Raw genomic sequence first — 14,567 nt, forward strand, 5'->3', positions numbered from 1 at the left:
GGTGCAGTCGATTGTCCTCTAATAATCAGTAAGACCCTTGACAGAATATGAATTGCTCAGCTGGAACAGACGCTCTCGGTGCTTCTTTCCGTGGGCTCCCTTGTCGACTTAAGTATCATTCATAGTCGGACATAAGGAGACGTAACGAGCGCCAGCGCTCCTTGCGTTGTCGTTTTTGTCTCCCCCTCCGTCGCTCCAGGATTTCCGTCCGTGCAGTCGACATTCACCGTCAGGCCGACGTACGTTCGTTTGTACGTTGCCTGTAGCGGCCTGTAGTACCAGTGGAGCCCGTTGGCAGTATAAGGAAAAAAAGTTTTCCTCGGGCCCTCTTTCTCCCAAAAAAGACCCACGTTGGTTGGTGGAAGTACTTGAGTAAATGTACTTAAGTACTTAGACCCGTTAGACCACGTTTTGTAGACAACCATTGTTTTTGTCTAGTTTGTGGACTAGTTTGTGTCTTTTATTGCGTTGTTTTGGCTAGATGCTACAATGGTAGCTTCATGTTGTTAGCTGCGATGATGCCAGCTGGCTGTGTTGCCAGGTTTTGTGAGAGAAATAAGCAACCAGGTCTATGAAAACAAGCCCAAAAGAATCGACTAGGATATAGCAGATCTACAATATATATGTTTGAGAATCACTGGTTTAAATAATAATTGGCCCAAATAAGCAACTACACTTTAGAAACAAGCCCAAATAAAACCGCAACCACCAATACAAAATTGCGTGTTTGTTTACAAGCAACTTTACAGAAAAATAAGCCCAAAGTCGCTTATAGTAAGCAGACATGGCAACATTATGGGTACCGGTACATACTCTCGCAACTGCCATTTAGTGGATGAATAGGTGTATTACGCCTGTACACTTTAAAATAAATAAAATAACCCCTAAATAACGTGAGCGACTATGCATGCGTCCGTAAAGAACGGACGGAATCCCTCACCCCCTGACGCACGTTTTAGACCCATCTAGGGACTATGAACGGGCCTTTACACGTGAGCAAACTAACGTGCCTGTGTGTGCTGTGCTTTGTCATTCAGGATGACCTGCCAACCCCCAACCTTCAACACTATAATAACTTCCCCTCTCTCTCTCTTTCTGTCGTTGTAGTGAATGACTGTACAGTGTACAGTACCTCAATTATGAGATGACCCTACACCTACACCTACATCACTATTGTGGTCCCTGTCTCTCTCTCCATCCCACTCAACTCATAATGGCTGAGCCAATCAGAGTGGAGCTAATCAAAGTGTGTTAGAGAGGAGCATATTGTTACAGTGATGTTCCATGCCTGAGAATGCAGTGTTTGTGATGACGGCACTCTTTATAATGAGATAGCAATCAATACCTGTTTTTCCCCTTTATATGCTGAATAATAGTGTTATCTGACTCTCTCTGTCTGCCCTGCATAGATTGCATTTCCCTTATCTCTGTTTTTAGTGCTTTTAACATCCGTGCATAGTAAGCATATACCTTATAAAGCTCTCAGTCTCTGTTTTGTTCTCCCTCTTTTCACTTCCTAAACTAGTCAGCCTAGAGATGAGCATAGTTGAACCTTGTGGCTGTGTTTCACACACACAGACAGACAAATCTGTAGAGGTGTGGAAAATAATCAATTCTAAGATGCATTGCAATGCGCATGTTGACGATTCTCCATCGATGCAGTTACGTGACATAATTGATTATAGCCTATTAACGTTCATTGTTGATTTTTACGGCTTCAGTTGGACAATTAAGTTGTGAATTACAATTACGTCCGGGAACAGCGTTCCATTGACATGTGCAAAGGCTGCTAGGCCTCTGTTAATTTAACGACGATGTACAATGCAGATCACATAACTCCTGTTTTAGCTGCACTTCACCGGCTGTCAGTCTCCTTCAGGATTGATTTTAAAATGTTACGGCTAACTTTTAAAGCTCTTGATGGTCTAGCTCCTAGCTATTTATGTGATATGGTAGAACCCTATGTGCCAGTGCGTACCCTTAGATCATCTGGTCGGTGTCTACTAGAGATTCATAAGGCTAGTTTGGTGAGATCAGGCCTTTGCCATAAAAGGCCCCCAGACTCTGGAACAGCCTACCAGAGGAACTCAGGTTAACCCGATCATTAACGAGTTTTAAATCCCTCTTAAAAACCCATTTCTACAGAATGTCCTTTTTAACTCCTTGAGATACATCTTGTGTGTTATTGCTCTGTTCTATTGTAAATCTAATATATTACTGTTATTGCGTTATTGCATTGTTGTTGCTTGATTGCTGTTTTGATTGTTCAAGCACTTTGAAACATTGTTTAAAAAAGTGCTATACAAATAAAGTTGTATCATTATGAACACGCTCAAGCACTCAACATATACAAGAACACCACACATTGTGAGTTTGTAGATCAACTATGTTCAGTGAGTGACTGTCGTACGAGGAGGATTCATAAGTACATTGAGATTTGACCACTGATATTAGATCCACACTGAGGTTTTTACTGTGCAGACATAGAGTTTGTGAACTCCCCTGCCTTATTTTTGTATATTACAGGCAGCACAACTAAAGTTGTAATTGTACTGCATAAGGATTTATGGGTTTTGTTTTTGAGGACTGAACATTTTCACAATAGGTAAGCTAGGGCTATACCATTTATGCCGTTTTAGTTTGGTTTACAATTTAATTTAATGTTTAGACATTTATGTTTTAAGGAGAGTGATTATACACACATCAAATTAAGTAATATAGAAAATGTAGATGCATCGAGATGCATCGTAGAATCGAATTGAATCGTTAACAGGTGAATCCTAATCGAATCATGAGATCAGTGAAGATCACACACCTCTCTCGTCTTGATATTTTCTCGTCACCCCTTGTTGTCCCTGTCTGTCCCTCCTCACCCTCAGAGGTCAACCAATTTATTTTATTGTGCCCTCTCTAATCTCTGCCGTTTCATATGCCTGTCTTTTTCCATCGTTTTTATCATGTAACTAAATCTCCTATACATGCGTCCTCCTTCCCCTCCGGCACCCCTCCACCCTGTTCCCTATCCATCACTCTCTCTTCCCACCCTCCCTCCTTCCTTTCAGAGATAATTACTACAAGCTTCATGAAGATCAGGCTGTATTTAAACAGCTGAATAAGCATGGCCTGAGGCTGCTGGCAGCCACTATTCACCAACAGTCAAGTGAAACAGTACAGCAGAAAATAACACTTTGCTGGCAGCATTATAAGGCACCTTGAAAAGAGAGAGAGAGAGAGAGAGAGAGAGAGAGAGAGAGAGAGAGAGAGAGAGAGCAAAAGCATGCACCAGAGAGTGGACAAATAGTACGCCAGAGGTCTGGTAATGGCCCGCTGCTTTATGACGCTTTCAGTAACGATCAACACTATTTGGCAGAATGCATCAGTGATGTACCTCACAGAGGTGCAGGAGAGAGGAACTGAACCTGCACAGTAATGTCCTCAGTGTTCACTCAACCCATTTAGACAGGAATCTGTGTAATTTTTAGATTTCTTTGGCTATTCAAAAATAGCAGATCTACAAGCTCAGCTACGAGCTTGTACATCTGCATTCTTTTTTTATTAAATGTTTCTTTTTTCAAATATATATATATTTTTTTAATATATACATTTTTTAACATTTTTAACTCAAATCTTTGCTTCTGGGGGATTCTACAAATGTCTTTGTTCAAAAAAACGTATGTTGCTATAATATCAGTGGTTCTCAAACTTTTCTCATGTCAAAGGACCCCCAAAATAATATGTATTTGACCACGGACACCCCATCTCAAAATATTTTGTTTACTTTAAAACAATTAACATATTAAAAGATTTGCAGATTTTTTTTTCAAAAATAGCAGATCTACAAGCTCATAGCGCGGCACTCGGTACTGCGCAATGAGCTTGTATATCTGATATTTTTCAATAGCCAAATAAATCCTAAAATGACACACACAGATGCGTTCCCGGCCTTAATGAGTTGACAGCGTTCACTGTGTGTGTGTGTGCGTGTGTGTGTGTGTGTGTGTGTTAGATGCACGATATTGAAATTTGAGCGATATCCAATAATATGCAGGGTCAAATCGTCTGATACCGATATATTTTACATTATTATATGTTATATTTATATTGAGCTCATTGCTGATTTTCTTTTTGGGAAATACAACAACCCCAAAGACGCCAAAGGTCATACACATGCAAATGCACAAACATATTTGCCATTTTGCGTAAATGCATATACTGTACATGATTGTGTGGATGTTAATGGGGGTTGGGGTCCCACAATGTTGCAGTCTATCACACATGCACGTGCACTTGGTGTGCGCGCACACACACACACACACACACACACACACACGCACACAGGCACACACGCACGCACGCACGCACACACACACACACACACACACACACACACACACACACACACACACACACACACACACACGTATATTGTACACAGTATATACTACACCTGCTTCATTGTAAGAGGCAGAGAGCTTGTGCAGCATTTCTCTGTCCAAAGCTAGGATCTGCTTCTCCAGGATAGAGGGATAGGACAGGCCAATAGTCTCCTTCTTGTCATCCTTCTCTTTGTCCTTTTCCTTTTCGCTCTCTTTCTGTCGTTCATAGGTCAGGAGCTGCTGGCGGAGAGCATCAGGAAGGTGGACCTTAGCAAACTCAGCAGCTGCCTGGTCATGGAGAAGAGAGGGACACAAATAATTGATTGGCGCACTTAACCACTTGAACCCTAGCCCGCCTAGTCATAATAGGATCTACAACAGGGGTGGGCAACTTTGATGATGGAGAGGGCCACTATATTTCCACACTCACTCCAGAGGGCCACATTGCATATACTGTCGGACCATTCTGTCACGCAGAAATAGTAGCAAAAATAGCAGATCTACAAGCTCAAAACGTGTCGCACTTGTAGATCTGCTATTTTTGCTATTTTTGAATTGTAATCCTGATTAGTTTTTTGCTCTTTTTGAATTGGAAACCTGAAAAGTAACATTTTTATGTAATTTCAAATGCATTTAGTTATACTTATGTTAGCTTTATGAACTTAAATACAAATACATTGGACGTAATTAAAGCGGGTCATGTTTGCATGTTTGCAATTGTAACAGCTGAAATCAATGATATATCAGTATTCCGATATTAACCTGCGGGCCGCATTAAGTGAAGGTGGGGGCCGCATGTGGCCCCCGGGCCGCCAGTTGCCCATGTATGATCTACAAGCTGCTGTTTTTACGTGACACGTTAGTACAAAACAGGCCTCATGGGTTTTTCACTGAAGGAACAGACAAAATAGCATGATTGGCACACTAGCACATGCCTCTCTGGCAATGATGACTGCTACTAAACATATTGCCACCGACAGTTTTCTCAATTTTAGTACCATATTTCGTCCCAACTTACATTTGCGAGCTGCATATGAAGGGCATTCAATGTTCTATGTTCTATTAAATGTTACAAGGATTCCTTTGAGCAATTACAGATTTTCAGGTCTAGCCATAAGCTGTAAAAGGATGTCAATAGATATCACACATCTACATACTATATGCTACATGTTAAACAGAACTGCGAAATATGTGCTTTAAGATATACACAGTATACGTTTAACCCTCTATCTAGCAAAAATAGCTGATCTGTAGGTCGACTATTTAGTCGATCTTTGACAATCCTGACAATTTCTACGTATAGTGACGTGTAAAAAATAGGGATGCAAAGTTGAAAGTGGTTAAGCATTGGCATTATTCATGTGATGCTGATGCCCAGGCAGGTCTGTGGAGCGTGGCTGTTTTGACTGTGGGATGCACTTATAAACTGATAAACAACAGCTAAGTGGAAGGGGGGTTGTCCTCTAAATGTTTTGAACCGTGGGAAAACTTATTTGACCTTTACCCTTGAAAAAAACCATAAACAAAACAAACAGTGAAATGATTCATAAAAGTAGGGACGTAAATAAATAGCACAATCAAAACATTTTGTTTATTTTTGTATAATCAACTTCTATCGCCCCCCTCCCGTTCCACTGCCCCCCCCCCTTTCTCTCTGTCTCTCTCTGTCTCTCTCTGTCTCTCTCTCTGTCTCTCTCTCTCTCTCTCTCTCACGCACACACGCACACACGCACACTTTTGCAGAAGGGACAGTGGGCTGCAGTGGCAGTGACCTGCTTGTCCTTGTTTAGCTGAAACTCTAACACAGATAAACAGACACAGATAAGGAGAGGAAAAGTGCACTGCCAGCCAAACGCACACAAGTGCACAGTCACACACACACACACACACACACACACACACACACACACACACACACACACACGCGCGCGCACGTGCGCACGCACGCACGCTCGCTCGCACACGCACTCCCCACTGTGGGATAGAGCTGAGCAAGAGAAACTCTATCGTCTCCGCTATCCATTTGACCACGGGGAGAACAGCGCTCCACAAAACCCCTTTTCACACGTTCACACAGTTGAAAAGACTGTCCTGCATCGCTTCCCCAGATTCAGGGCCAGACGAGGAAGACAAGTCTGTCCAAGGTCATCGAGGTCCAAGCAGACGCGTTGTCAAGTGACATTTTGCTGACAGCGTTAATCTACAGTATACTGCTTCCTCATATATTTCACATTTGTTTAAATACAAATTAGTGTCTAGAAACCATGGTGCTCCAAAAGGCAGTGTAGTGAGAATATAGAATGGGGCCAATAGAGACAGCAGAACAGAATCTAATTTCTTGGCACTGTAATGATGAGGTGATAGGACAGAGACCCCAGTGAACCGTACAGTGAAAGTGCTCTCATAATATCCAGTCCTCATTTGGCTCTCTTCCAGAACGCTCCCTCCTCCCATCTCCACCTCTATCTATATCTCACCCACCCTGCCTGCACTCAGAAATAAGTGCCAAGGAGTTCAATGACCCTTTCCCTTCACTCTCTCCAATTCTTTTCTTTCTTTTTTAACCGCAAGAAATGCATGAAATTGCAAATGTGACTTATTAGCATTGTAACACCTTTCACCTGTACCCTAACCTCCTAACCTCCATACATTTCCATGGTTTTACTTCCATGCACATCTATATGTGCCTATTATGTATCTCTCATGTTTAAAATCCCAGACAATCCCTCCTCTCTTCCCTTCCGCCGCCGTTGTTGATGGCTAGGCCCTAGGGCTAAAGGAGTATAGGATCTCTGCCCCCCCCCCCCATAGCGTACGTTCACACGTAGCTTTCTCACATGACACTCTCTCTGTCTGTCTCCGTTTGCATTTTCTCTGACTTAAGACATGTCTAACATCATCCCTGGCAGACTTTCCTTTTTCCCTGTGGCTACTATGCAGCATCCATGGGTCTTAAAGGAAGTTGAGATGCCATGAAAAGTGCAATGGGTTTTGTATGGAGTTATACTGCATCCTTTATGAAACAGCTTAATTGGCTATCTATCAGGCTCTTTGCAAAGCATGGGTTCAACCGGCTATACACCCTCTGAATAGTGTATAGCTGTGCGTGTGTGTGTGTGTGTGTGTGTGTGTGTGTGTGTGTGTGTGTGTGTGTGTGTGTGTGTGTGTGTGTGTGTGTGTGTGTGTGTGTGTGTGTGTCTGTCTGTCTGTCTGTCTGTCTGTCTGTCTGTCTGTCTGTCTGTCTGTCTGTCTGTCTGTCTGTCTTTCTGTCTGTCTGTCTGTCTGTCTGTCTGTCTGTCTGTCTGTCTGTCTGTCTGTCTGTCTGTCTGTCTGTCTGTCTGTCTGTCTGTCTGTCTGTCTGTCTGTCTGTCTGTCTATAAAATTGACAATGTATCAACAATGAATATAGACTATCAAAAATAATATATTCATGAACATCCGCACTGATTTGGTTTTCTCTCCAATGTGAATTTAAATTTAACTTCATTTGACTTTGACTGATGTTTTTTGTTGGTAGACATATTTCTTGTTTAATATCTTCAACTTGTTATTTCCGCCAATTGAGAGTACATTTGTTACAAAGTTAGCATTATGGGACACAAAATGCTATGAAAAGGCATGCTTGTGTATGTATTTGATGGGATATTAACTTGTGTGCATGCAGTATGCAGTAAGTAGTAATATATACGGTGTATATGTAGTAGTAGTGTGCTTTACTGCTGAAGCAATGTATGGACAGAAATGAGTGGGAAAATGAAAGAGAGATTGAGAGGTGATAAAGCACTTTATGCTCATGGGAGGAACTGAAAAGGTAGGAGAGTGAGAAAGATAAGAGAGACATGCAGTATATCAGAGAGAGCGATAGAGAGAAGATAGAGAAAAACAGAAAGACAAATGAAGAGCGAAGAGGACAAACAGAAATTGATCGTTTGACAGAGAGAGAGAGGGGAAGACAAATAATATATGATGTCACAGTAGACCCATAACGGACAATCTCTGTTCTGCAGACCCTGTGGTCCATAAACATCGGCATTTATTATTGGCCTTCAAGCAATGCTTGTCAAGGCGGCAACTCGCAGAGATAACGCGGTGTGCTTCCACTCGCAAAAACGTCTACGTTTACAACGCACAGAGAGGAGGAGTTGCACTGGGCCCAGTGGTGGAAAAAGTACTCTGTTACAAGTAAACGTCCGGAATTCAAAATTTACTTGAGTAAAAGTACAACAGTATTGGTATCAAAATGTACTTAAAGTACCAAAGTAAAAGTACTAAAATGTTTGAAAACAGCAGATCTACAAGCTCACAACGCGCCGCGATGCGAGCAAATAATTGTAGTGGAGTAAAAGTACAATATTTGTCTCTGAGATGTAGTGGAGTAAAAGTAAAAGTATAGACAATTGGAAATACTCCAGTAAAGTAAAAGTACCTCAAGATTGTACTTAAGTACAGTACTTGAGTAAATGTACTTAGTTACTTTACACCACTGACTGGGCCCCCCTCCGCTCCAACTCCACCTACTACCACAGAGCACATCCACATGACTGTGGTGGCACGTGAAGGCTTACTGCACGCCGTATATTCCCTGGAACGCGCCGGTGTGTCCTCGGTCAAGGGTGTAGAAGAGGAATGTTGCAGTTGTGTGATGCTGCAGAGTCACATGCACAACACATGGTTCTGCACAAAAACAAGCACTTTTGCGGACAAACTTAAATGCATGTACGGCATGCACGCACACACACACACGCGCACACACACACGCGCACACACTTTCACAATCTCATCTAAACCGCCCACTACATTCCACACTTTGCCATCCTCGGCCCTCTTCCCTGATCCACTCTGTGTTTGTAACTCTTAACACTGATCCGATCAGACACATATAGTCCAACAGAAGGAGCTGCCGGATTTCAACCAGCTCCATCCATCACCACTCACACCAGCAGGCTGTGAGGAGGGGGGAACTCCTCCAAGTTTCTTTTAGAATCACCCTGGGGTGGGGGGGGGGGCATAATTGAGGTAGAAAGATCTCCTTCTGCAATCTCTCTGACAGAGATCAAGCTGGCAAACAGGGAGGAAGCAGGAGAGAGAGGGAGGGCAAATGAAGAGAGTTAAGAAAAGCTCATTACCATCACTCAAGTGCATCATTAAAAAGAGAAGGACAGAGTCTAATAGGCGGAGGTTGAAACAAAGCGACACAGAGCCAATGGAGGCATCAAAGACACCAGGAAATGTGGGAACTGACGGAGAGAGAGAGAGAGAGAGAGAGAGAGAGAGAGAGAGAGAGAGAGAGTCCGGGGGTGGAGAGAGCTACATTTCAAAATATTTGCGCTTGTTGTTCTGTTTCCCAATTTGTGCAAGAAACCATTCTCGACTGGTGTTTAATTAAGCCTTTACGAGTCTATGTTTAGAGGAGGATGTCACTTAACTCTCGATGCTGCATCCGTAAAAATGGGAGAATGCAAAAGGCAAAGCACAGCATTACTGTACATTAATTGCCACAGGCCTTATGGTGGGACCTGGTAATGCACTATGTAGTTTAGCTCTTTGAGTCAACCATAGGCTCCAGTCCAGGAAACATGTGGGTTCTTGGTCCAGCACAGACCTGTAGCATGTGACAGTGCTCTATCACTCCAGGGCTGTAGGGAGCACTAGCAGGGAGCCCTAATGTTATTATCTCACAGCTGAGCTATGTGTTAAAGGCTGTGCCAAGTGAGAGAGAGAGTGTGTGTGTGTGTGTGTGTGTGTGTGTGTGTGTGTGTGTGTGTGTGTGTGTGTGTGTGTGTGTGTGTGTGTGTGTGTGTGTGTGTGTGTGTGTGTGTGTGTGTGTGTGTGTGTGTGTGTGTGTGTGTGTGTGTGTGTGTGTGTGTGTGTGTGTGTGTGTGTGTGTGTGTGTGTGTGTTGTGGGGGGATGGAAAAGGGCTGTCATCATATTAGCTGCAACGATGCAGACCCATTTACTAATGGGACTGCAATCCATCCCATTGACATAACATAATTTGGACACCCCTGACAAATATAACGAAGAAGCAGACTTATCTTTAGCTTTGGACATGTAGTATGATGCCTGTCACTTGGACCTTGTTGATCTTTCACCGTTAATTTGTTATGTAGCATATTTGCATTGAATAGCTGTTAGCATCATTTTCCGGGGGTTAAGTCAGTAGCATAGTATTCCAGACTTTTGATGTCATGTTTGTACATTATCTTAGTTTTCTTTGCATTGTCTTATTTCATAACCACCAATATCTACATTCTAACATGATAATGTCACCAAAACGCACATTTCATTGAGACTATACACGTGTGTGTGTGGTGTGTGTGTGTGTGTGTGTGTGTGTGTGTGTGTGTGTGTGTGTGTGTGTGTGTGTGTGTGCGCGCGCGCATGCACGTAGTGTATATATATATATATATATATATATATATATATATATATATATATATATATATATATATATATATTTATAATGGTTTTGTACTTTATATAAGTACATATATATATATATAATTTATATATATTTTTGTAGATTGAGTATTGTATTGAGTCAGACAACATACGCACATACAATAACTGTAAATGTATATGGTGTGCCAAAGGTGCTCACACAAAATAATTCACTCCAAACCTTTTCTGTTGGGTTGTTTACGTTTTGTGCTATATAAAAACAGTAAACACATTGCAATATGCTGTCGGGAAACTGTTTTTGTAGCCCTGAAAACAACACTATTTCACTTCGACTGGCAGCCTTCACCCAGGCATCCCAAAACTATTTCAGATTCCAGACATGATTGATGTACTTTATTTAGTAAGACATGAGAACAACAGTACATGGAAGTACAAATTCACAATACAAGGTCTACTAAACTGGGAGTCTCATTAAGCACTGAGCTTGTTTAAGATGAGATCCCCATGCACACAAATCATGATGACATATAAGAGACAGACAGATATACACACTACTATAGAGAACGTCATACAATCAGCTTACAGGTTACTGGTATGAAGAGTGAAAAATATATACAAGAGAAGAAAAAAAAGGGGAGGGGGGGGGGGTAGGTTAAGACTTAGACGGAGGCCATTTTCGAATTGCAGCCTCCTGAAGGTGTATCTTTAGGGCAGTTTTGAAAGTGAGTAGTGTTTTACACTCCTTTTCTCCTTTTGGTAGGGCATTCCACATTTTTGATGAATAGCATGAGAACGAGTTCATTCCCTTTGTTGTGCCAAATCTGGGTTGAACATGATTCGTGGAGCTGCCTCTGGTGTTATGATCGTGGACTTCATTAACGTTTTGGAAGTATTTTGACAAATACTGTACAGGGGGATCCCAATGTTGTGGTGGTGACCAGACCACAGACAGACAGACAGACAGACGAGAAAGGAAAAGGGATAAATATATTTCAATGTGAAAGAAAGTTTGAGATGCAAAAGCCAGTGCTGTGAAAGTGGTTCAGGACTGGATGCAGGACTGTTGCACAAGACTCATTAAAAGTGGACAGCAATGCTTCAGCACATACTGAGGGAAGACCAGACATGAAATTCTGCCGTCAATGCAGCAGCCTTCAAAAGTAGCCCAAATGTAGGCTACTCTCCTCTGTGTGTGTGTGTGTGTGTGTGTGTGTGTGTGTGTGTGTGTGTGTGTGTGTGTGTGTGTGTGTGTGTGTGTGTGTGTGTGTGTGTGTGTGTGTGTGTGTGTGTGTGTGTGTGTGTGTGTGTGTGTGTGTGTGTGTGTGTGTGTGTGTGTGTGTGTGTGTGTGTCTCTCTGTTTCACTCTCTGTCTCTCATTTGTGTGAATGCGTGGCCATTAGACATGTAAAACTGGTGTGTATATGAATATAATTATGCCATGGGTAACATGGCACCTCTCCACGGTAACAGCAACTAAGCCCTCTGACTGGCTGCACATCTGTACCCCCTCCACAGATGTTGTTCGTGATGCCATTTACGGTCAATCAGTAATAGGAAATAACCGGGTCAGAGGCCCTACTTAAAAGGTGGTGGTGTTGGTGCTTTAATACATGAATGGACAAGGGAGGTGTACATTGAGTACGCCCAGGCCGAGCACAAGGAATCAGACCATAGTTATACTGTGTCATGTCATGTTACAAGGACAAGCTGTACCATAAACAATAGCTATCAGGCCTAAGAGAGACATCTTGGCTCTGACGTCATGTCAAATATAATGTATCATAGGGCACAAGGATGAATAACATAAGATGAACAACATAATGTACTGGAAACAAGGTTACATATAGCCAATCATAATAACCTAATATCATTTCTTCCTCAGATGTCTTATTCAAAGTCCCCGCAACCTTTTGCTACAACACAAAGACCCACCTGTGTGGACCACAGGCCTGCAGGTAGTTGGCTCATTCAAATGCCAACAAAGCTGCTTTTACAGTTAAGGTGACCGTATGAATCTAATACAGTAATAACAGCATTCAAAGGTTCATATTCACACATTGGCAGAACTGCCATGCACCTCCTTATTATCCATAAAGTGAAGGTAACTATTACCACCAGGGTGATTCACATTCAGACAGCGAACAGGCTCGAAGTCATCATGTCAGTAATGAGGGCCTTCACCCTCTCCCACACAAAGGCACACATGCATTGTATGGCCGCCTGCGCACATGTACGCACACACGCACAAACACGCGCACGCACACACACACACACACACACACACACACACACACACACACACACACACACACACACACACACACACACACACACACACACACACACACACACACACACACACACACACACACACACACACACACACACACACACACCTCTGTGACGGATTGTACCATGTGTCCTTGCTAGGACAGCAGGGTCCATTAGAGGAGGTGAGGACTCATATTAAACCTAAACAGCCCATTTAGGAGAACGCTGGTGGACCCACAGCTTACTAGAGCCTAATGTCCTAGTGATATATAACCCTCTCAGTGTCTGTGGCGTGGACACTGAGTCCATCATAGGGTGCCATTTAGTTTAAAGAAAGGAAGCTCAGTATCATTTAAGGCCCCACTATGCCAAAGGCCACATCACACTGCTGCAACACTTTCCCCCTGTATTCATACCTACTTATGCTTTTAATAACTTTCAAACTGTCATCCCTATTTTGGGCTTGTAATTATAGGGGGAATCTTTCAAAGAACATTTCAAAAACAGAAAAAATAGAAGATCTAAAAACTTGCCCATTTTAAGTATAGAATAGGCCTTTTTATGCCTTATGTAAAACACCTTGAAACAACTTTGTGTATGAAATGTCCAATGCAAATAAACTTGACTTGCCTTGATGGTCCACAGCTGCAAGAAAACTGACAACATTATACAAAAAAGAGGAAGAAGACTGTCAAGAGAAATGAATAATTAATCGTTGAAACCGGCACTAGAACCAAAACAGGGATGACTGTGGAAGGATAGATAGACAAATAAATAAACAAATAAATAAACAAACAAACAAACAAACACATTTTAACTAGCCTCTAGCCTACGACCACGACCAGTGCTACCAAAAAGACATAATGGGGGGCACGGTGGCGCTGTCGCCTCACAGCTAGAAGGTCCTGGGTTCGATTCCCGCCGGGGACGCTGTGGGCACTGGGGGGCGTGTTCTCTCCTCCGAGTCATCAGTGCCCATACCCTAGGTGGGGTTGTCGAAAGGGCCTTTCTGTGTGGAGTTTGCATGTTCTCCCCGTGTTCCCTAGGGTAGGTACCCTCACAAAGACATGCAGTAATCCTCTATACTGCCTCCCCTTGGTCAGCCGGGGCGCCTGATGGAGGGGAAAGGAACTGGTTGGAATAAGGTGTTCCTTCCACGTGCTACGTCTAACCAGGGAACCTCCCCCTTGTCAGGTGATAAGAAGCGGCTTGCTAGCTCTCATGCATTGAAGGAGGCATGAGCTCGGCTATAGGCTCTCCCTAGGCTGGCAGAGGGAGTGTAGCGCCCAGGATTACATAGACAATTGGCACTGGGTGAAAAAATGGGTTACAAAAAAAAAAGAAAAGACAATGATATGTGTGTAGTGTGCATGCGCATGTATGCATGCGGTGGCAGGGTAATCATGGGAAATGTGCAGTGGAAAGGTGCAGAGCTGCTAATATCGACCTAACCACAACACAGAGGTAAATAAGATTTATGGACCCATCTCAAAACATCTCTTTGATGCGCACGCACG

At 42.8% G+C, this 14,567-nt stretch overlaps 1 protein-coding gene across 1 annotated transcript in view; it reads right to left on the reverse strand.

Annotated features, from left to right (window-relative positions):
* ppm1lb (protein phosphatase, Mg2+/Mn2+ dependent, 1Lb) overlaps positions 1–14,567 on the reverse strand; it is a 56,389-nt gene that overhangs the window by 9,808 nt on the left and 32,014 nt on the right. Inside the window, exon 2 of the mRNA XM_080427782.1 lies at positions 4,448–4,664. Within this exon, the coding sequence (XP_080283908.1) occupies positions 4,448–4,664 (217 nt within the window). The remainder of the gene's footprint in view (positions 1–4,447; positions 4,665–14,567) is intronic.

This window comes from Gymnoscopelus braueri, assembly GCF_963280865.1.
Source record: "Gymnoscopelus braueri genome assembly, chromosome: 5".
Classification (NCBI taxonomy): Eukaryota; Metazoa; Chordata; class Actinopteri; order Myctophiformes; family Myctophidae; genus Gymnoscopelus; species Gymnoscopelus braueri.